Source organism: Hoplias malabaricus, chromosome 17 (genome assembly GCF_029633855.1).
Source record: "Hoplias malabaricus isolate fHopMal1 chromosome 17, fHopMal1.hap1, whole genome shotgun sequence".
Taxonomy (NCBI): Eukaryota; Metazoa; Chordata; class Actinopteri; order Characiformes; family Erythrinidae; genus Hoplias; species Hoplias malabaricus.
This window is the reverse complement of record NC_089816.1, coordinates 32,677,907-32,702,797: the sequence shown is the minus strand read 5'-3', so window position 1 is coordinate 32,702,797 and position 24,891 is coordinate 32,677,907. Positions and strand designations below refer to the sequence as shown.

General features: G+C 43.2%; 1 protein-coding gene across 1 annotated transcript in view; it reads left to right on the top strand.

Annotated features, from left to right (window-relative positions):
• The first annotated feature begins 20,076 nt into the window (after positions 1-20,076).
• cry2 (cryptochrome circadian regulator 2) overlaps positions 20,077-24,891 on the top strand; it is a 29,018-nt gene continuing 24,203 nt past the window's right edge. The window contains exon 1 of the mRNA XM_066649854.1: positions 20,077-20,433. Coding sequence (XP_066505951.1) covers positions 20,276-20,433 — 158 coding nt within the window. The 5' untranslated portion in view covers positions 20,077-20,275. The remainder of the gene's footprint in view (positions 20,434-24,891) is intronic.

Here is a 24,891-nt window from a genome sequence, read left to right as displayed (position 1 = left end):
GGCTAATATCTCTCGTCTCCTGCCTTGTGATTGGACAGGATTTCACCGCTTTTCCCCTCCACACCCGTATTCCGTCTCCTCTGCTATGATTGGATGGGATATCTCATCTCCTGCCTTGTGATTGGTCTGTATTTCCCCCGCTTTTCCTCTCCACACCCGTATTCTCACTCCTGCACCGCGATTGGCTAATAATTCTCGTATCTTGCCTTGTGACTGGTTAGTATTTCCCCGCCTTCTGTGTTTGGATTGGATACTGGACTAGTTCGGTTTATACTGTGCTGTGATTGGTTAAATTATTAGCTCGGATTTACATGATGTTCGCGTCACCATAGCAACCGCTCACCACAGACCTGGTTGGACCGAGAAAGAGAAGGTGAAGAGCAGAAAGTCTCTGATGCCCTCTGGTGGCTGACTGCAGTACCCCCTTTAACACCACTAACACTTTGTATCTGGACTGTGAGAGAAAACCGTAGTAGCACCCTGAGGAAACCCACACAGATACTAAGAAAACACCCCATGCTCCTCACACACCTAGTGTTACCTGAGGAGGTGACTGAACACAACCCCAGGACCCTGGAACTGTGTTCCAGTGACTACCCGCCAGTGACTCAGTGACTACAGTGCCGGTGACTACCCACCTTCTGAAGTTACATAGTGCAGTTTCTGCAGTGCTGAGGGTCTATTACAGCTCAGTGAAGCTGTAACTGTAAGGTAGTGTGACACAGTGGCGTCACACCGCTCCAGGGACCTGGCGGTTGTGGGTTCGAGTCCCGCTCCGGGTGACTGTGAGGAGTGTGGTGTGTTCTTGTGAGTGGGGTTTCCTCCCACGGTCAAAAACACACGTTGGCGATCCAGAAGTGTCCGTGTGTGTGAGTGAATGTGTGAGTGTGTGTCGCCCTGTGAAGGACGTGCCTACGTTACTCAGTATATAGTGTACTATTATATAGGGAACTGGATTCAGGAGCGTGATGAATGACCTCAGACACTACCTCACAAGGGTTGCTCATTACTGAGATTTTGTCGCATAAACACCATAAACATCATGCCACCAGTCCACTATAACCACCGAGTCTAACTGTACACAGTAGAGAGATTGCACATGTTGTTTCACAAAGCACCTCATAAATCTACTGCATTAAAAATATCCTTCTGGGGATGAGTGTGGGTAATGATGTGTTCTAAAAGCTCTGAGAGGAAACCTGCACCAGCTGTGACTTTATATTATGGGTGTCCGCTATGCACTAGTGTATATCAGATGTACAGTACGTATTGCTGTGCATGGTGAGGTGGTTTAATTGTGCTTATGCTAGACTACATTTTCAGATTCATTCATTCATTCATTATCTGTAACCCTTATCCAGTTCAGGGTCGCGGTGGGTCCAGAGCCTACCTGGAATCATTGGGCGCAAGGCGGGAATACACCCTGGAGGGGGCGCCAGTCTTTCACAGGGCAACACACACACACATGCACCTACCAATGTGTGTTTTTTTGGACCGTGAGAGGAAACCGAAGCACCCGGAGGAAACCCACACGGACACAGTGAATCTGTGAGTAGTGTGGTGTGTTCTCCTTGTGTCTGCGTGGGTTTCCTCCGGGTGACTGTCTGTGAGGAGTGTGGTGTGTTCTCCCTGTGTCTGCGTGGGTTTCCTCCGGGTGACTGTCTGTGAGGAGTGTGGTGTGTTCTCCCTGTGTCTGCGTGGGTTTCCTCCGGGTGACTGTCTGTGAGGAGTGTGGTGTGTTCTCCCTGTGTCTGCGTGGGTTTCCTCCGGGTGACTGTCTGTGAGGAGTGTGGTGTGTTCTCCCTGTGTCTGCGTGGGTTTTCTCCGGGTGACTGTCTGTGAGGAGTGTGGTGTGTTCTCCCTGTGTCTGCGTGTGTTTCCTCCGGGTGACTGTCTGTGAGGAGTGTGGTGTGTTCTCCCTGTGTCTGCGTGGGTTTCCTCCGGGTGACTGTCTGTGAGGAGTGTGGTGTGTTCTCCCTGTGTCTGCGTGGGTTTCCTCCGGGTGACTGTCTGTGAGGAGTGCTGTGTGTTCTCCCTGTGTCTGCGTGGGTTTCCTCCGGGTGACTGTCTGTGAGGAGTGTGGTGTGTTCTCCCTGTGTCTGCGTGGGTTTCCTCCGGGTGACTGTCTGTGAGGAGTGTGGTGTGTTCTCCCTGTGTCTGCGTGGGTTTCCTCCGGGTGACTGTCTGTGAGGAGTGTGGTGTGTTCTCCCTGTGTCTGCGTGGGTTTTCTCCGGGTGACTGTCTGTGAGGAGTGTGGTGTGTTCTCCCTGTGTCTGCGTGGGTTTCCTCCGGGTGACTGTCTGTGAGGAGTGTGGTGTGTTCTCCCTGTGTCTGCGTGGGTTTCCTCCGGGTGACTGTCTGTGAGGAGTGTGGTGTGTTCTCCCTGTGTCTGCGTGGGTTTCCTCTGGGTGACTGTCTGTGAGGAGTGTGGTGTGTTCTCCCTGTGTCTGCGTGGGTTTCCTCCGGGTGACTGTCTGTGAGGAGTGTGGTGTGTTCTCTCTGTGTCTGCGTGGGTTTCCTCCGGGTGCTCCAGTTTCCTCCCACAGTCCAAAAACACACGTTGGTAGGTGGATTGGTGACTCAAAAAGTGTCCGTAAGTGTGAGTGTGTGAGTGAATGTGTGTGTGTCTGTGTCGCCCTGTGAAGGACTGGCGCCCCCTCCAGGGTGTATTCCCGCCTTGCGCCCAATGATTCCAGGTAGGTTCTGGACCCACCGTGACCCTGAACTGGATAAGGGTTACAGACAATGAATGAATGAAAAATATTGCTAACCAGTATGTAACAACTTTAACAGTGCTAGTTAACTATAACAATGCACTGGTGTAAGCAGGATGCGTGTGTTTATAGTGTTAAGCTTCAAACTGTAGTCAGGACAAGCAGGGGTTAAAACACAAGTCTGAAATCACATAGAAGGCGAATTCACAAAAAAGGTTTCAAGAGACTTCACAAACAGGGACGAGTAGCCATCAGTGAGGCAATTATTTTATTGATATTTTGTGTAGAACAAGCAACATCTGGGTACTTTCACAGCTCTCTCTGTGTGCATGCGATTTTAAATATTTGAACGTATCTCTGGGAGCAGCAGGGGTGGGGGGCACTGCAGGCCGTGCCATTGTCAAACAGCTCCAGGGTCCTGGGTTCAATCCCTTTATTTGTTGTTTGAAAAACAGTTGTCAGAATTTCCTTTTCTAAGAAGTCGGACTTCATTGTCAGGAACAGCATTGTCAGGCAGTGTCCATCAAAACAGGATGGAAACAGGAGAGAGAGTGGAGAACAAAGTTATAGATTTCCTGTTTCAAAAACAGAAAATTGGAGTAATCACAGCAGGAGGAGAGAGAGAGAGAGAGAGAGAGAGAGAGAGAGAGAGAGAGAGAGGCTGCAAAAGATACATACATTCAGAGCAAAAAACTGCATATTCATACTTTAATTGTCTGTAACCGCTTATACACTGGGTGCTAGTCCTTCACAGGGTGACACACACTCACACCTATGGACACTTCACTCCTCACAGACAGTCACCCGGAGGAAACCCACGCAGACACAGGGAGAACACACCACACTCCTCACAGACAGTCACCCGGAGGAAACCCACGCAGAGACAGGGAGAACACAAGTAGTATATATCCTACACCTTCTGTCAAACACCTCTGTGAATGATTTATGACCCCTGATTTATGACCCAGGTGACAGGTCAGTACAGGATGTCCTTATATGGGCTTCCCCTCACACCTACACCCCACCCCCTGACACCCTCACACCCCCCAACATGTTTGGGGTGGGTTGTGCTTGCATGTGTTATTTAAAATGACCCTGGTGGATTTCTATGGCTAAACGCTTTTTAAAATGTCTACAGTGTGTGTAAATCAGTCTCCTTTAAGAGAATCTACAGTTACACCAACTATTAGTTCTGAAACCAACGTTGCTTTTGCGCCAAGGAAGAAACGGCGTGGTAAAGCATTTGGTAGCAGCCCTCGCGAATATTTTAGGGATGTTAAAATTAACCTGTTTGATTCTCGGGCTTATGACGTTTGTGGGATGGTCAAAAGTGGATCAACGCCTTCCAGTGATGTCTGTTAAAAGAAACATAAGCCGACACTGAAACCACACGAAGTCAAGACACGAACAACACGCAAGCCATCATGTTTGAGGACATTCTTCCAGCAGACCATCCCGACACCCGTGGACCTATGTGGTGTGAAAATTATCGACTGTCGGACATTCAATATACGCCGATTGACACGGGTCATGGGCTTGTAAACTACAGCTATGGTGAATCGACGGCGGTTGCCAAAGCGGTATCAGACAACAGTTTGTTGGGTCAATATGGTGATGATCTCAGTTGTGTGGACATTGCGAACCCGCATGTTTTTCGACAAGACCCGGTGGATGATTTGGCAACGTTGATGGCTAGACAACTGACAATCGCTGAAGCTCCTGAAGACAACGCTATATCTGCTCCGATTGATGTGGTGGACGGGCAAGTAAGCTCTACGGGGCTAAAACTGATAAAGTCCACTGTCGTTGTAATCCTACAACACATCATAAACAACAAGCTGAAGGAAACGTGTCTTGGTTGTGAAGTGGATCACCCTAGTCAACTTCAACATTCGTGTCTGTTTGAACCTGATATCTTCTTTTTTGAAAAATACTATAAAGATATAACAAGGACATTGTTCACGCCCGCCTTAAAACATGCCATAGCTGGGCTTCTAAAGTGTTTTGGAATAGAACTACCCCTTCTAAAAATTCAAGGATGTGTTGAAACAGTCGTCTGTGAATTACAATGCGAGCCGTACATTGTGGAAAAGCTGCAGGAACTAAGAGAAAGTCTGATTGATCAAACCTCTGAACAGTTTGTCAGCGATGCCGTTGACTGTTGGGAAGGTGATTCAAAGACTTGCAGAGCTGTTTAAGTGAAAATGGGGATAGTTTGCGGACACCAAAGTCTGTCAAAGCGTGTGCTGAAACACCGTGTGAACTGCGAATTGACACGTTTGTTGTATAAATGTATTGACGATAGTGTGGATGATTTTACACTCATTAATAATGTGTATGATGTCAATGTTAAACGTTTACAAAATTTCAAGAACCAAATGAATATTGTTAAATCAACATCGCATGATTGGTGTCATTTGACACAGTTATGTATAGATTCTGACGAAACAACCCTTGTGACTATTAGTAAATTACTGTCTCTCATGCCTAAGAGTGAAAATGTGGTAAAAATTGGTTATGTGCTTTGTCTATGTACATATATAATAGACATTTGTGTGATAAAACTTTCAACAAAGAAACCAATTGATGTTTGTAAAGTGATTGAAACATTTGTTGAATATCTAGTTGAGAAAAATGTAGATGTGTGTGCAAACTTTTTAGATTTCATCGATGCATTGTGAATAAAACAGTCAAACAAACAAATCTGGGGTCATTATTTTCAACAATGTCATCTATCAACACATCAAATCTTATGAGAACGGTATATTACACGCCGTCTAATTCTGGTTCATTAGGCGGTAAAAATCGTTTGAAACGGGGTGTTTTAGAGAATACAGGATTGTGTCTGTCTGATCAACAGGTTTCAGACTGGTTATCTGGAGAGGATGCATACACACTCCACAAACCCATATGACAATATTACAAAAGAAACCGGGTTATAGTGTATGGCATTGACGCTCAATTCCAAGCTGATCTTGTTGATATGAGTGCGTATTCTAGGGAAAATGACGGATATAAATATATGTTGACATGTATTGACGTGTTCAGCAAATATGCGTGGGCTCGACTGTTAAAAAATAAGTCTGGTATAGAAGTCTCAAAGGCATTTGCGAACATATTAGAAGAAGGCAGAGTTCCTCAAAAGTTACAGACTGACAGGGGTAAAGAGTTTTTCAACAAACATTTTCAAAATTTAGTATCAAAAAACAAAATCACACATTTTGCTACAGGTAGTGAGCTAAAAGCCAGTGTCATAGAGCGGTTTAATAGAACGCTAAAAAGTCGTATGTGGCGTTATCTAACAGCTGTAAACTCCAAAAGGTACATTGATGTTTTACAAGATATTATGAGCGGTTACAATAATAGTTACCACCGTAGTATCAAAACCAAGCCAGCTGATGTGACGAAAGAAAACGAATCTAGCGTGTTTAAAACGCTGTATGGTGTGAGAAACAAATTAGACAAGAAAACCATATTTAAGTACAAGACTGGTGACGTTGTGCGTATTTCTAAAGTCAGGGGTCCGTTTACAAAGGGGTATGAGGAGAACTATACACAGGAGTTTTTCACTATATCAGAATGTATCCGACGACAACCACCCGTTTATAAATTGAAAGATTATGACGGTGACATTATACACGGCCGTTTCTATGAAGAAGAGTTGCAAAAAATACGCATGTCTACAGAAAAAGCATTCAAAGTTGAAAAGATTTTGGATAAAAAAAAACAGGGTAAAAAAACAATGGTTTTAGTGAAATGGTTAGGTTGGCCGTCAAAATTTAACAGCTGGGTTCCTGAAAATGATGTTGTGGACATACAAAGGCCTTAAAAGGTGTTGTACTTTGTGAACTAGTTCATTTACATCAAAGGACAAATATGGGGGACAATGGTTTTTGCGTCACACTGCCGAGCAATTCGTCTATGTCGGTATACCCCGATAATCAAATTTCTAATTATAGAACAAAACTAGCGAAACCAATCGATCTAAAAGGTGACTGGGAAGTAGGGGTGATAGAGTTTCAATACCCACGAACGTGGACAACCTTTTGTGAGCTAGATGCCACATTTAGCGTAATTGATAAAAAATCTGGCAAAACAACACAAATAACACTACCTACAGGGTATTATAACCATATACCGGCATTAGTTGCTGAGATTAATATCCATCTAGCAGACCATTCAATAGGTCTTGTTTATGACCAAATAAGTCACAGGTTATTTATTAAGACGTTATCTGATATCGGTTTGATATTTAATGGTAAACTAGCCATCATCTTGGGTTTTAAACCGGGTGTGATACTAGAGTGTGTAGTTAAAACAAATGACCCGGATGTCGTACAAAAAGAGTACGCGCCACACCCTGTCGACATCTATGGTGGTTTCTACTCAATGTTTGTTTACACAGACATTGTTGATTACCAATTAATTGGTTACAGTTTTGTACCTCTGTTAAGATGTGTACATATATCAGGGAACAACCATGATATTGTCACAGTTAGATACAGTAAGCCACACTACGTGTCAACAACAAAATCACAGATAAACGATATCGCTATAGAAGTGAAAACCGATCAGAACCAGCACGTAAATTTTTCTTATGGGAAAGTGGTTGTAAAGCTACACTTTAGACCTGTAAAACAAGGAATTAGGTTTTGAAAATGGAATCTTTCAACAGACTGGCCATGGATCCTGAACGTTACGTTTCTTACTATCAAAGTCAGGCCGGAGGCCACATGCCCGGCTATACAGGTAGCCCAACAATGTATGGTGCGGGATTTGGTGGGATTTTTAGAAATTTATTCAGAATGGCTATACCGTTGTTCAAGAAGGGTTTTAATATAGCCAAACCACATCTAAAAACAGCTGCTAAAAACATTGTAAGCGATGTTGTCAGTAACGGTCTGACGCGTATGATGGCACACAATCAAGATGGGTCGGGTATGTTGGTGATGGCTCGAAAATCTGTGAAACGACCCCCTGGTAAGAGGCGTGGCCGTCCTGCTAAGAAAACCAAGCTTGAGATGAAAAAACACATAGTGTCAAAAAGAAAGAGTAAGGGGAAGCAGACAACAACCTCGACCTGTAGGAAACCTGTTAAAACCATTTTCTGATCATGGCTCTACTTCATCGCATGTCTGAGGAGTGTATTAAATCAGAACTGGACTTGTTTACAGTACCTTTAACACAAACTGCTATTGAGAAAAACACTTATGTCGAAATTCCGCCGCTGTCAGCAATATCCGACACTGCCCCACTGGAGTTTTTCATAGCCGGCCATGGTGAAGATTATATGGATCTAAATAACACACTATTATACCTTCGTCTTAAAATCACAAAACCTGACGGAAGCGACATTGATGACGGAGCCGCTGTGGGGTTGATAAACTATCCTGGAGCTACAATATTTTCACAGGTCGACGTGTCCCTAGGAGACAGGCTGGTATCACAGAGTTCAAGTACCTACCCATACCGTAGCATGATAGAATGTCTCGCCAACTATGGTCGGGACACCCTGGAAACTGTCTTCTCTGGAGGCCTCTTTTATCTGGACACTGCAGGGCATATGGATGAAACAAACCCCGCAAGGAACAATCGCGGTTTGGCAAAGAGGGCCGCATTTACAAACGCTAGTAATGTGGTAGAACTGCTGACCCCGATTCATAGCGACATATTTTTTCAGGAGAAATTGATGCTTAACGGTGTTGATATAAAAATTCGCATGACTCGTAATAAGGATGATTTCTGTCTAATGCGGCATGACGCGTTAGCATACAAAGTGAATATTCTCTCTGCATCGTTATTTGTCAAAAAAGTATCTGTGTCACCAGCTGTAAGGTTGGGTCATGCCCAGACATTGTTGTCAACAACGGCTAAATACCCCATTGACAGAGTGTGTCTAAAAAATTTTTCCATACCTGCTGGAACACGTGTTTCTAACCAAGAAAATTTGTTCTTGGGGACTCTACCTAAGTCTATGATAATAGCCATGGTTGATAATGATGCATTCACAGGCGCCTATAATAAAAACCCCTTCGCGTTTAAACATTACAACTTGGAGTTTCTTGCGGTCTATTTAGACGGCCAACAATTTCCAGCCAAACCACACCAACCCGATTTCCACATTGGTTCCGCCGTGCGCGAATTCTTCCAGTTAGCGCTTGCATCTGGAAGACATCTGAAAAACCAGGCATTGCCAATTGATAGGCAGGATTTCCTACAGGGCTACACTCTGTATGCTTTTAACCTCACACCTGATGAAGAATGCGGTCAACACGTGTCTTTGGTCAAATCAGGTAATATTAGACTGGAGGTTCGTTTCAGACAGCCGCTCCCACATACTGTAAATTTGGTTGTGTATGCTGTTTTTGACAGCATCATTGAAATCTCTAACCGAAGACAAGTTTTAGTGGATTATTACTAATGAATACGTTGGAGCTGTCTGCTGTAATGGACAAAGTGGCTGTTAACACACATTTTCTTGGTGTGTTAGCATGTGACCAATTACCAACAAATGGTATATGGAAATGACCTGTGACGGCTATTGTCAATACACACTCATCTGATCTTCCTGGCGAACATTGGCTTGCTATCTACATAAGTGAAGACCGTGTCGGGTGTTTTTTTGACAGTTTTGGAAATGCACCTACCTATGACAAGTTCCCTAAAATTATTAGTGATTTCCTTAAAACAACATGCACGACTTTGAGGTATTCTACCAGACAAGTTCAAGATTTTACATCAACTACATGCGGTCAACTTTGTGTGTTTTTTCTATACCACATGGTTAGACTGTGTAATTATGAAGAAGTGATGTCAAAATATGGTTTTAATTTAACTAAAAATGACAATATGGTTTCAGCCTTTGTGAAACATTTGTATCCGTGTGTTTGTAAGAACAGGTCGTTTATTTGTATACAACATGTTCAAAAAGGAGAGATGTTTATTGTATAACCCTGTGTAGTGTAAAGCTGACGAATAAAAACACTGATTTTCAAAAAAGATTTTCAACTCTGGTTCGTTTATTTACAAATATACATGTAACAATAATAAAACAACAAATGACAGTTTTCAAACAATGTGAAAAATATTCAAAACAATCAATTAAACAACACAATCACACACACATCAAATAAAATAAAAATAAAATATATAACAATTAGAAGTTTAACCAAACACTTCTGTCTAAAACGGGGGAGTGAAATCTGGGGTGTTCAACACTCTTAACAGGCGATTGCAAAGTGTCTTTCACTGGTGTAGCATAATCAGCAGACTTTTTATTTTTTAACAAATTAATTTTTTGTCTGACAAACTTATTTGGTATGGTAGAAAGAGGGATGTTTAAAACAGCAAAAGCCTCTAGAAACTCGCTCCACCCCTGAGGTCTACGATCATCGCTAACACGGTGTGCGGCGGTGATGCTTTTCACCAAGTCCAGAATATGTGACCCTGGGATCGTACGTCCATTTAAGACAAATTCTCCTAATTCATTCCAGGAAGACACATCTTTTGATTTAGACATTGTATCTAAAACATACTGAACATTCTGTCTGCTTCGCGAAGATACATTTCTAAGAACATCATCGGTTATGGAATGTTTGTTACCAGTCTGATCGACAACATTTATTTCCTTATTAACAGTATCCGCATGCGGCAATGACAATGTTAAAGTATTGGTCTCCATATCACCATGTTTAGCGATGGTTAAATATCTCTGTAACACGGATGTATAAAGTTTGGCCTTCTCGTGGGGGTCGAGATCCCTCCTGGCCAAAATATCTCTGATCGACACGTCCAAATCATTTTCTACAATTTGTCGGACAGCGCCCCGACTGTTATCACTCTTTAACTTATCCAACTGGTGCTGAGGTACCAAAAATAATTTTTCAGCATACTCCATGTCTTCAGTTTATCTCCCCGCTATCAAGCTTGCTATAAATGGTAAAGCAACGCTTAACAATGGTAAAAGAAAGCCGCCTTTCTGATTAATTATTTTCTTTTTCCGTGAAACACCAACCTTTTTATCAGCGATAAATTTAATTTCAGACTTCTTCTTCTTTAACTCACGATATTGTGTTGATGTGAGAGGTACAATGCCATTAAGAACATTAAGGGCAACCTCACACAGAGTTAAGATAAGTTCATTAGACGCCGTTTGTAAAATAACACGTCTCTGTGCTGGTGTGGCTTTAAATAAAAGTTTAAGAAGCGGCAGGTTTCTATATAGTCTGTCCGACATGCTGATCTATCTGCGTATTTTCGGAATGTAAACAACAGGCGTGTTTGAAAGCAGATCTGTTCTGAGACGAAAGTTTTCAGGAGTCTTAGCTTTATAATCAATTAAAAGGTGACTGAACGGCTTGCTAACAGCATTTTGAAAACATTCCATGAAAAATCTGGTGTTGCCGGGGTACATCTGTCTACCTAATACACAAACCTGATTGTTGTCTCTTGGATTTTTAAATAATATGAGATAGTTTGTATTCAAACTAATTGTCCTACTAGACTTTCCTTGAAAAAACAAATTTTGCATTAAGTAAATGGCGCTTAAATTTCTGTGATGTACATACTGTGTAAACACCTTTTCCACTTCGGCATTATTGCTGGCATCTTTCATAACATCATCAATTATTAACAAATTATTTCTGTTAAGCGGTAAAAGTGTGTCGTCACATAGCGACGTTGGTATCCCTTGAACAAAAATAATATTTCTTATCTTTAACATTTCATCATAAAGGGGTTGCCAGCAGTCATAAATGTATACTATATTTTCTATTTTATTTGAAATCAACTCATCAGAACGCTCAATCAACTGTTTTACAAAAAAAGTTTTTCCGGAATTTGATGGTCCGCTTATTACACACGAAAATGGGTGTTGTAATCTAAAATCAAACCCGTCAACATCTATCACACCTCGACCGTCTTTAGTACCCATAAGGAAGTGTTGAAAAATCAGGCAACAGGACACGTTTGTTGTACACAACTTTAAACCGCTTCACTACTGATTTGTTTTTCAGCGTGAGGTTCTTTTTATTTCTCACAATGCCGTCAGCGCGAGCAAGTATGTGTCGGCTAGTATCGCGATTCGTCACATAATTATCAACAAGGTCAATAAGTGTGTCGAGTCTAATAACTTTTGAGTTTTCAGAATTTAGCGTAATGCCCTTTGCTTTCATGCATGTTTTACCGCCAGCTGTAAGATAACCGTACGTCTTAGGACCTCCCGAGCAGAACTCTGTAATGTAATCACCACCACCAATCTCGTCTGTCAAATCGCCTAAATAAGGCCCCAGAGGGGGTTCCCAATCACCTTCACGAGAAACAAAAATAACACTGTCAGTATCGCTATACAACAACCTGTCTCCCAATTTATCCATTAGATTATACAATTCTAAACGAGCGTGCGCTGTTGTAAATGCGCCGAGGAATACATTAATATCGCGTGTTGGACAGCTGTCTCCAGCCGAATAGCACCACTGAATCAATGCTGCGGTGTCGGACACAAATGAAAAGTGTTTAACCTCATAGCCGTCACCAAAGATGTGTTGTGAAAACTGTTCAGGGTCCGTTAACACTTCAGACACGGGCAGGTTTTCCCTCATTGAAAAACGGCCCCACAAGCTGTTTAACAACAATTTGTTAATAGAGCGACGCGCCTGGTTAAGGCATATCTTGTCAGGATTCAGTTGGATATTTTCCTTTTCAAAATAATCCCTGATGTATTCGGCCCTCTCTTCCTCTGTGACAGCATGTGCTGGATAACCACTGGCCTCCTGCTTGTACTGTAAAAACGTCTTTACATACTCGCAGAACAACGTCTCTGAACTGTCTGGGAAATGCCAAACTTCATGGATTTTTGCAACTACATACCCTTTCTCAACAGCCTTCACTAGTTCAATACTGACCCATGACCCCGTTATAGATCTCTCTTCATCACTATGCATACACGAACGCAACTGGTTTTCGTGCTCGGCACATGTGCGGCACAGCGGGAACATTAACTTTCCATTACAACGGTATGGTAAAACAGGGTGGAGGAGTTTTCTTGGCGGATATACTGTTGCCTTGACTAGACCATAGTAATCCTCAAGAGGTTGAAAGTCTTTGAAAAATATTTGGGGGTGCCCTACCGGGTATTTCTTCCGGGCCTGGCAGAATGGGTACAAGCTTGTGAAGTCCAAATATCTAATCTTCTCACCCTCCTTTGCTTTGTAATACAAATTATACGCATTTGTTCGACCACCAAAAAGTGCGTCTCTTGGTTTGAGCCTTTCAGGAGCTGTGTAATTAGAAATAAACGTGGCAACATCCAAATCATCCCTCTTAGCAGATGCCCACTGACATTCCCACATCACTTCAACTTCTAGACCATATGCACGAACAAGCGTCTCCACCTTGGTATCAAACCGCATTCGCAAATCTCCATACAAGACCTTTGACATAGGATGGCACTGGTTCGGGTTGTAACGACATTCATGACCATGATGCATGCAACCATTAAATTCTAAAGCTTTTCGCACACCATCTTTTTCATAATAACCATCCACATAATATGCGCCAAACTTCATTTCCCCATGAGTTAAAGCGTGGTGCACATCAACATCTCTTACATGCTTAACATACACAAGCCATTCAATAGAGACGTTAGAGAATGTCTTGTGCTGGTTAATGTATGCGTTGTTGTGTGTCAGCGCCAGCGTGTCTTTTGGTAGAAAATGTGTTTTGTATACTGCCATACAACATGATGCTAATGTCGTATAATTAAACGGGTCTAGCTTTGTGCACTGAATGAATTCTTCGCGATACTTGATACATGCTTCGCGCAGTAAAACAACGTCGTTCCTGCCGTAAACATACAACTCCTTTTGGAAGTCAAAAACACCGTTTGAGACTGTGTCGTACCATTCGTCAAACTCTTTTTTGCCTTTGTCGTTCATAGTGTCATAACCATAAAAACCCTTTTCAGGGTATGGCCCCACATAGTTCTCATTTTGTTTTAAATTGAATTTGTGTGGGAAATGTCCTTTCTCGGAGCATGTTAGATTTAAGGCTGATGTTGTTTTAGCCAAACGCATTGGAATGAATGAATATGAGTCTATGTAACGTTGTTTGTATGTTTCATCATACATGGAGATCAGTCTACACCCCATCATGGTGATTTTGACAGCGACACCCACACTAGAAAAATATTCCAATAATAGAAAATTGTCAAAACCGGCCGCATTGTGTGCTAACCATGTGTACCCTTGATATTTGAGCTGTCTAAACTTTCTCATAAGCCTTTCTATGCAGTCAGACCCTTCTGCAGTGAATTCTGTGCCATCATATGTAATAGCGCAGACAAAATTAGCTTCATGCTTTCCATTTTCAAAGCGTGTCTCAAAGTCGAAAAAGATGTAGGAATTACTGGGTTCTTTTATTTTGATCGGCTGTATGTAACATTCATGTGTGGTGTCCGATATTAAATCTTCACCACAATGAACACAACGACCCGACACACACTTGTGGGGTTTTGGTTTTATTAAACTTACGTGATAACGATGGCCACATTTTTTGCAATACTTAGTTAGATTGCATGAGGATGCTATCACCCCTGTAATAGACTGTTGTTTTTGTTTCTTATGCTGCTCATAGCAATAGACAGACTTGCAGTAACGCGAACAGTCATCACAATATTTCACACACCTGGGGTGTTTGTGACACATCGCATCTTGACACACATCGCAACTATATTTACAGCTATGATCTCTGGCGTTAGTGTAGCCCGTATGACAAAACGTGCAAACATGTGGCACCCCCATGAACGCTTTCAAATTTTTTACCAAATAATAATGACCGTCATGGAGGTACAGAAACGCAGTCTTGGTATGTGGTTTGTCTTTGGTTTGGTACTTTTCTAATTTACCCGAACGACTCTTGTGGAACACAACTATTTTAATACCATACTTATATTCAAAACGACCAATATCATTAAAACCTACTCTATGGTCACGTGTGTAGCCAATGTTTATCTGTATCTGTTCGGCTATAGGTTCTAATGTGTTATGTGGTACATGCGGATTCAGAAAAAGAGCAATGCAGATTGCAAAACACAGATTGTTTGAGATGTTTGTTGGGCAGAAAAGATTCAGTCTGTTCCTTTTGATCACCTGATCGTGTGCTAGGTCACGCACCTTACGACGAACACCACCATTTTTACCCACGACTATCGAGACAGTCAGAGCCAAACTCTCATCCGTTTTAATACTGTTATTGCTCTGCATAACCCTTTCAATAGCGTCTGAAAATCTGTCCACACTGTAACCGTCCCTTGAAGACAACACCGTGTTTACATCAGATGTTAAACTACTACCTCTTAGGGTGATGTCGATAACACCGCCATCACCAGCCAAGACCCTGGAGAATGACACAATTTCTGACAACACATCGTGTATATAGGACGTGTATGAAGCTATGTCTGTGGATGGCGCGTCATGTAAATTCAGCATCCGGTGAAGCACAACGCTGTTAAACCGATTCCTAGACACTATGGTATAATCGTCTACAACACCACCATTTCTCACCAATTCTGCTATATGACCGTCAGATAAACCAAAGTTAGGAGCTGTTGGGTCAAATGCTGAATGTCCAGGTGTTGTCACACCGCTACCTGTTTGTTCATTGTTTATGTGTTGTGTATTATTTTGAATATCGTTTTCTAGGTCTGCTATAGCCATGTCACATTCTTCGATAAGACAGTGTAGTTTTTCACTTGGAGACAACCGCCCCCAAGCATCATATGTTGTGTCATCACATGCAAAATCTGTTGATTGTTCGCCACTACTATCATATCTACAACGCTTAACCGGTTGTGTATGTGATGCTTGTCTTGTGTTTGTTAACCATTCGTCCAGTGTAATTTGTAATAAGCCATGTGCGTTACTGTTATCGCTGTCTTGTATGTCTACGTCTTGCTGGTTGCTAAGCGATTCAATACCCATATCATATTCGTCCATAAGACAAAGCATTTTTTCACTCGGAGACAACTGTTTCCACGCTTCATATATTGGGTCATCACGCGCAAAATCTGTAGATGCCATGACTGTTTAGACCTATTTGGTTTTCGATACACAAATTGTTGGTTTTTAAATGTCAATGGTTTAAAATAATGCTATTACTTTTGAATGTACGTTAATGATTTGATTTATTTAACACATACTTGAAAAAAAAAACCACAGTATATTATTAACACAATAATAATAACAATTATAATATTAACTATTATCATCTACAAGACGGTCCTGCAACAGGGATCCGTGTTGATTTTTTTAACTGCAAAAGTCTGTTTAATTTATACAACAATTCTAACGCTGTTTCACTGTGCGCAACCTGTTTCTTACACAAACCATGAATATCCTTAACTAAATTGGCATTAGCTGTTTGTTCTTTACACAAGGCTTCAATACGTTCAAACTGTTTCTGAATAATATTGTCACGCCTGCGGTTTAAAGCAGCCTGCCTACGCTGTTCAATAGAGATTTTAGCGATCTCCTGTGACATCTGTCTCATCAACGTTATAAGCTCAACAGGGTTGTTAGCACAATTACAACCCCCCACCTGGTTTTGTTGTTGTTGTTGTTGTTGTTGTTCATGATCTTGATTGGATTTTATTTCATCCGTAACAGAGTCCCCAGGTTCGATCAGAGCATCATTTAACACATCATTCGGCACAACAGCAGCACCGTTGTCCTCCTTTACTGTAAAGCTGTTATCATTCCATGTTTTAAATAACTCATCAGACCATCCAGCGGCGCACAGACCAGGATCAACACAGTCCTCATACACCGACAGATCGAAAATGTCCAAATCTATGAACAGATCAAATAATGAAACACTCGTTAACACACAAACCTCATGTTATAAATAATACAAATAATATTTAATTGTGTTTTTATTACCGTTTGTTTTGTGGATATCGTCCAATCTAACACGTTTACCAATACTTGAGCGCGATGTTTGAGCACCACCAGATCCAAAACTACCACGTTTTCCTTGTGGAACAGGCACCCTGATGTCCCTTGGGACGCTTTGATTGGATCGGGTAGGACTGCTTGTTAAACACGGCGTAAATGTTTGCGGCGCTTGGTCGTTGTTGGCGTACGTAGCATCCAATGGTTCAACAACGGCAGAGGTGCCGGGAACAACTTCAAACCCTGGCGGTGTTAAGAGATTTGTTTCTTCAACCAAACGTGTCAACCCTACTACAGAGAACATATAAATTACACACTATTGCGACACACAATCAAAATATAACACCATGAGTTATAAGATGTATCAGACAACCTACCAAGAGGATTTAAATACCCCGTAGCATCCACAGTTTCTGAAGAAATGAAAAAATAATCTCATGAATAACAACTAAAATCAAAAAAGACACATAAAATAATAAAGAGCAGAGTCATACCTTCACAAAGTTGTGATAAACCTTCAATGCTCCTAATGGCACGGATGGTTTCTAACTCAGATGTACCTAGACAAGATAAACCCTGTTAAGTGGGTAAGAAAATATTATATCACCGAAATTCTGACAAAAAATTAGGTAGAAATCTGTAGTTTAACACTTACCGAAAATGTAGGACTCCATTGCGACTTCCAAATAGTATCGGTATAGGCTTTCTCACAAACACAGGATTCAAGCTAACTATATATACATGGGGGCTGTGGGTGTGTCAGGGGTGTGGTGTGGGTGTGAGGGGGGAACCCATATAAGGGCATCCTGTACTGACCTGTCAGTCATAAGCCCGAGAATCAAACTGGTTAATTTTAACATCCCTAAAATATTCGCGAGGGCTGCTACCAAATGCTTTACCACGCCATTTCTTCCTTGGCGCAAAAGCAACGTTGGTTTCAGAACTAATAGTTGGTGTAACTGTAGATTCTCTTAAAAGAGACTGATTTACACACACTGTAGACATTTTAAAAAGCGTTTAGCCATAGAAATCCACCAGGGTCATTTTAAATAACACATGCAAGCACAACCCACCCCAAACATGTTGGGGGGTGTGAGGGTGTCAGGGGGTGGGGTGTAGGTGTGAGGGGAAGCCCATATAAGGACATCCTGTACTGACCTGTCACCTGGGTCATAAATCAAGGGGTCATAAATCATTCACAGAGGTGTTTGACAGAAGGTGTAGGATATATACTACTAACACACCACACTCCTCACAGACAGTCACCCGGAGGAAACCCACGCAGACACAGGGAGAACACACCACACTCCTCACAGACGGTCACCCGGAGGAAACCCACGCAGACACAGAGAGAACACACCACACAACTCACAGACAGTCACACCACACTCCTCACAGACAGTCACCCGGAGGAAACCCACACAGACACAGAGAGAACACACCTCACTCCTCACAGACAGTCACCCGGAGGAAACCCACGCAGACACAGGGAGAACACACCACACTCCTCACAGACAGTCACCTGGAGGAAACCCACGCAGAGACAGGGAGAACACACCACACTCCTCACAGACAGTCACCTGGAGCGGGACCCGAACACACAACCACACAACCTCCTGTGACAGAGACACTACCTGCTGTGTGTTTGAGCAGTTAATCGACTGCAGGACAAAACCTTTTTGTGGGAATAGAGGGCTAGTTCAGATTGTTGGCTGTGATTGGTGGAATGAGCCAGGATCTGGCCAATCAGCTTGTTCAAAACACTTTTTAAAGCCCCTGGGCCATGGGCCATTACTCCTAGTGAGCACTGATATGCCTGTGTGGATGTAAAAAACATATCCTGATGAACAAGATCATTGTGTGACCGAGCATGTCCCCTCCCTCTCAGCTGACCCCAGGACTCTGCTCTCGAAGAAGCCCACCCTCAACACAGACTTATAGTCGAGCAGAGACCAAAGAAAGCGCTGAGGAAGCCCTCCATCTGCACATGATGACGTTGTCTTTCTAATTTCTTTTTACAGAGGCCTCCAGTGTACATTTTACTGGTGTGCAGCCACATGGGAAGAGGTCAGTATACAAATCAGCACCTCCAAATCTGAGGCCATGGTTATCTTCTGGAAAATGATGGCATGATACCTTCAGGAAGGAGGTGAGATGGGAAGAGGGATAGTAATTTAGGCTCATCCTCTGCAGTAATGCGGTCTCTATACCGAACTATAGTAATAAAGAGGGATTTGAGCCTTAAAACAAAGCTCAAAATAGTCATCCTTTGTTCCCAGCCTTCCCTATGTTCATGAGTTGTAGATAACACAGATACCATTAGATGAAACTAGTGTTTTTCTGGCAGGTTGCTGATCACGGCACCCTCTTGGGTGAAGAGCTTTGCGATCTGGGAAGAGCTCAAAGAAGAGCCGCTTCACCTTTGTGTAGAGAGGAGCTAGCTGAGGTGGTTAGGGCATACCCAGTGAAAAAGGAACGTCCCTGGACGTTCAAAATAGGTCTAAAAGTAGTCTGTCCGTCAAGGACATATTTTAAACGTCAATGGACGTCCAAAATCCATCTTAATAAGTTAGTTAAGTGGTGACCAATCGATAACGTCAGTGGACGTCCAAAACGCGTTTTATACAAGTAATTTATTTCAGGAACAATTAATAACGTCAATGGACGTCCAAAATACGTCTAATAGTCGTCTTTTCAATGTCTGTGTTTGGACGTCTTTTCAACTTTCATTTTCAACCTTAAGAGAACGTTGATTAGACGGCAGTCATTACGTTATTTCAACGTTGAATCAACGGCTAAATGTTTACTGGGTGGGACACCTGGACACCTGGCTAGAGGCAAACCAGTGACCACCTTTAAAAAAGTATGCAGCGCAACGTGTGGTCTTCAGTCTGTGACTGTGGAGTTAAAAAAGTGCTCGTGTATAGTCAGTGGAGCTCAGAGAATGGACAACGAGGGCAGAAATAAGATAATTTTAATATTATGTTTATACTTAAAACCTTTCCACAACCTGGGTACAAAAACAGGAGCAGTATGAAATCTGATCAGTAGGTGGCGCCATTATCCCACTGAACAAAATCTGAGGTAACGTGTTGGGTTTTAATGAGCTGCGTCACACTGTTGCATATTCATGACGTGTATGCAAATTAATCACTACGTTGCATAATAATCACGCGTGAATGAATTTTATTAATTGTAATGTTTTATCAGTTTCATTAAGTACTGTTGTAGCGCGTAAACTCTGGTCTCGGATATTTCTCCTGGGCGTAAAGCGACATCAGAAAAAGGTGGACATTTCTCTACGGAAACGTGATAAGGCGGGGCCTGCGGGCAAGCGCTGAGCCGATTAGCCAATCACAGCGCGGCTTCTTTTAATTACACAATGACGGACGGACGTTCCAGCCAATCAGAGGAAGAGGAGGGGCCGTTGCATCACCACCCCTGTGTTCCAGCGTCGCGGAGGAGAAACTTGGGAGCCACAGTAATGATAATAGAGAGGGTGAAACGGACTGTGGTGGAGATACCGCTGTAACGAGGAGACACAGAGAGGTTTCACCGCGTTTCTGAAGCTCGCCCGACTCTAATGGATGTCGTAGGACGGATTAAAGCCTGATTATGGTGGTGAATTCGGTGCACTGGTTTAGGAAAGGGCTGCGTCTGCATGATAATCCGGCTTTGCAGGAAGCTCTGCGCGGCGCCGACACGGTGCGATGCGTCTACATCCTCGACCCCTGGTTCGCCCGCACCGCCAACGTCGGGGTGAACCGCTGGAGGTCAGTGCTTTTAGCCCCCGGTGCTTGCTCCCAGAATGCAGCTGTTTATATCTTCTCCTGGAAGCTCCCACAACACTCTTCGGCTTCCATTTTCCCGCTCCGGCCCTCAGCGACTCTACTGAATTATCAGTTCCACCTTAAATGTAGATACAGCAGCTAACGTTTCTCGAGGAGTTAAGATGCTTAAATAACGGCGAATTCTTTCAAAACGGTCACTGGGACGTGATATTTGGAATTGTTAAGATGATTTCAACTTGATCATTCAGTATACATGTTTTTTTAACGTCTCCAAAATGGTATTGAGATGTTTTTAAAGCATTTGTTAATCCACTTTCAGAAAACAAGGAATTCTGGTCGAGATATCAAGTCAGTGTTTTGTTAGAAATATAGTTATTTAGAGATAATGTGTAGTAATTATGAGTAAATTAAGTTGTAATAAAAAATATCTCCTTACTCTCGGAGGTAATTCTGAAACTGCTGCACCGTTTAAGGTGGAACGGAACGTTCGAGTAAGAAGCTGAAGCCAGCCGAGGCTTTACGGGGTCAGGAGGGAGCTGCTGGTATTTGTGGTGTTTAACTGCTTCATTTTCAGCCCCGGACACTCTTCCAGAAGAGAAGATGGAGACGTTATTTAATGAGAAATATAAGCCGTTAACGCTATGGCTGAGCATTTCCACTTTAAAACTGCTGTAATCCAGAGACAGTCTAAAACGGGCAGATTCAGACACACGGGGTTTCTTATGTCATTGATCTAAGGAACCAATCATGTAAACCAATCTACAGCCAGTCCACTTGCAGGGTTTTGGATGAAGACAGAGGTGGGGAATAACCATGTATTTTAAAGTGTAGAGTTCTGTAAATAGTTGTGTAATGTTAAAAACATGTTTAAAAAAAGATCAGTCCCAATACAAAGTGGCAAATCAGTCGATCTAAGATGCCAACGTTTGGTAAACTGTAAAGCTGCCAACGTGTGTTTTTGGAGCGTGGGAGGAAACCGGAGCAGAGAGAACACACCACACTCCTCACAGACAGTCACTCAGAGGAAACCCACGCAGACACTGGGAGAACACACCACACTCCTCACAGACAGTCACCCGGAGGAAACCCACGCAGACACAGGGAGAACACACCACACTCCTCACAGACGGTCACCCGGAGGAAACCCACGCAGACACAGAGAGAACACACCACACTCCTCACAGACGGTCACCCGGAGGAAACCCAAGCAGACACAGGGAGAACACACCACACTCCTCACAGACAGTCACTCAGAGGAAACCCACGCAGACACTGGGAGAACACACCACACTCCTCACAGACAGTCACCCGGAGGAAACCCACGCAGACACAGGGAGAACACACCACACTCCTCACAGACGGTCACCCGGAGGAAACCCACGCAGACACAGAGAACACACCGCACTCCTCACAGACGGTCACCCGGAGGAAACCCACGCAGACACAGAGAGAACACACCGCACTCCTCACAGACGGTCACCCGGAGGAAACCCACGCAGACACAGAGAGAACACACCACACAACTCACAGACAGTCACCCGGAGGAAACCCACGCAGACACAGAGAGAACACACCACACAACTCACAGACAGTCACCCGGACTATAAGCTCTAAGCTAAACTATAAGCTGCCTCTACGTTCATTTCTTTAAAATGTATTAAATGTTACATCACACCTTATCCATCATCCAGTACGTGTTGAATGAATGAAAGTTCAATCAGTCCACACCTCTATCTCTACTTTCCCCTTTGCAGTGGCCTGCAGCTTGAAAGCCCTGTCCTCGATTGGCCAAGATTGGTCTTCTAGGTTTGTGGACTTAATAAACCCAGGCTGTCTGAATATGTGCTCTTTGGACTGTCTTTGTACCACTGCAGTTTCAAAGTGGAAATGCTCAGCCGTGGCATTAACTGCTTGTTTAGCACATGCTACGTCACCTAGCGTATAAAAGAAAATACACAGGCATTTTAAATAGGGAGGAAACTGTGTGTTCTCTTTAAGGCTAATGTTATAGCGTTCCTAGTGAGGCTTTAGTAGAGACTCCACTGTTGTGTTTTCATGATGATCCTGAGAACAGTGAACAGGATCCTGGGGGCTGTTCTACAAAACATTAACCAGATAACTTTAACCTCAAAGTCAAGCCTAATCAGTAGAAGGTAGGAGATATTCTTATTGAATAACTGTCACTTTGGACTGAACTGGTCGGACAAACTGTGAAATCCTGATCTGTGGAATACCCCACTGATGGTCAGTGATGGTAACCATTAGGACAATGGTAATGGAAAATAAAGCATCGTCTTAAATAAATAAACAAACAAACAAACCGACTTAACAACTCCAAAACAGAGAGAGACAAACAGAGCAAATCAGAGAACAGAACGCAGCGAGTGGCTAAAATATTGTTGACATTTATTCTTATGTAAATATAGACACCAGTAAACAGTGGGCAGCAAAAACGATTGAGGAAGGGTCTGTATATTGTAAGAAAAGTGGATTGTATTGTATTTATTTTGACAACCCTATTATCCACACCTTCTATAGTTTTACTTTGGAAAGATTTCCAGAGCAGCATCTGTACTCTCTCCGTGACCCAAACATTTCCAAGCTGTTTCAGCCTCACATTGTGTACTGGGAGTGTAATATTTATCAGGTCATTCAGTTCTATTCAGTTACTTTTGGAAATATGGTTTTAATGGTCGAGTTCAGGAGATGAAACGTCAGCCACAACACCCACTTAAACATCTGCTTACAGTATTTTGTCTGGCGTTGTTTGTGTTATGACGTTCTGGCTGATTCAGTGAATATCAAGGGAGTAAAATGAATGACTTTCTGTGGGTGTCTCGTGTCTGCAGCTGAGCACTGGCTGAGTTTCAAAACGCCTCCGCCGTGAAGATTCACCAAATTTCATATAGTCACCATCCAAAGAAAAACATGTTTCTCCAAAATAGTAGCTTTACAGAAGAAGGGAAAAAAACATAAGTCAGCGCCAGTTCTTCAGAGGTCGACACACACATTCACTCGCACCTACGGACACTTTGGAGTCACCAATCCACCTACCAACTTTTGTTTTTGGACTGTGGGAGGAAACCGGAGCACACGGAGGAAACCCACGCAGACACAGAGAGAACACACCACACTCCTCACAGACAGTCACCCGGAGGAAACCCACGCAGACACAGGGAGAACACACCACACTCCTCACAGACTGTCACCCGGAGGAAACCCACGCAGACACAGAGAGAACACACCACACTCCTCACAGACTGTCACCCGGAGGAAACCCACGCAGACACAGGGAGAACACACCACACTCCTCACAGACTGTCACCCGGAGGAAACCCACGCAGACACAGAGAGAACACACCACACTCCTCACAGACTGTCAACCGGAGGAAACCCACGCAGACACAGGGAGAACACACCACACTCCTCACAGACTGTCACCAGGAGGAAACCCACGCAGACACAGGGAGAACACACCACACTCCTCACAGACAGTCACCCGGAGCGGGAATTGAAATATTGTTATCATGAGGACATTTGCCCCAGTATGGGTTCTTACTTAAATAACTTTGAAGAACATGCTTTTATTACAGGCGCCATTCCAGTTTGCGAACCAAATTTTGAACCATTCAGCGCATTTTCACCAACAAAAACAAGTTCCTGTTCCTGAAAAGTTCGTTCGCAACAGGAGCCAAAGAACCGTATGTTTTTCAGCACGAACTGTGTCTCTTTACCGGAGCAAGGAGCAATGGCTAGACCCCCGAAGAGCGTACAGCGTAGTCTTCCTGTCACCAAAAGTTGATCCATGTTTGCTTTTGGAGAAAAACAAATATCTGTAACAACAGCACAAATACCTGCAGGTTGTCTTCACGCTCCGCCATCTTCCCTCTTCTGTTGTATCCTCGGTTCTACTAAAACTGGTGTAAACACAGGCACCAAGGTTCTTATAAGCCCAAACGGAACCAGTTCAAGAACCTTGTACAGGGGGTCCTCCACTTACGACGTTGATCCGTTCCTACGTCGCGTCGTAAACCGACGTAGGTGTAAGTTGGAACATACGTACATACTGTACGTAAATAACATACTGTAAGCACTTATCCTATCCTCCTCGGTCCCGAGCCGCGTAACCGTGTATTCTTCCGCCGCGCCGCGAACACCAAACACGAAGTTCTCGTTACGACGTTTACGACGCAAAACCACTTAAGTCAAAACAAGGCTTTAAACAGTAAATGGGAGATGTGTCGTAACCACGAAACATCGTAACTCGGGACTGACGTATCCCGAGGACCTCCTGTATTCGGTTTAGTTTAGGACTACGCATAAACCCATTCTGGGAACCCAGTTCTGAGACTACTTCAGCATCTTGTGAGGCTTTTTAGTCCTGGCATAGTCTAAATATGGGTTTAAAAAGTTTAAAAGCCAATGTCTAAGGAGTTAGAT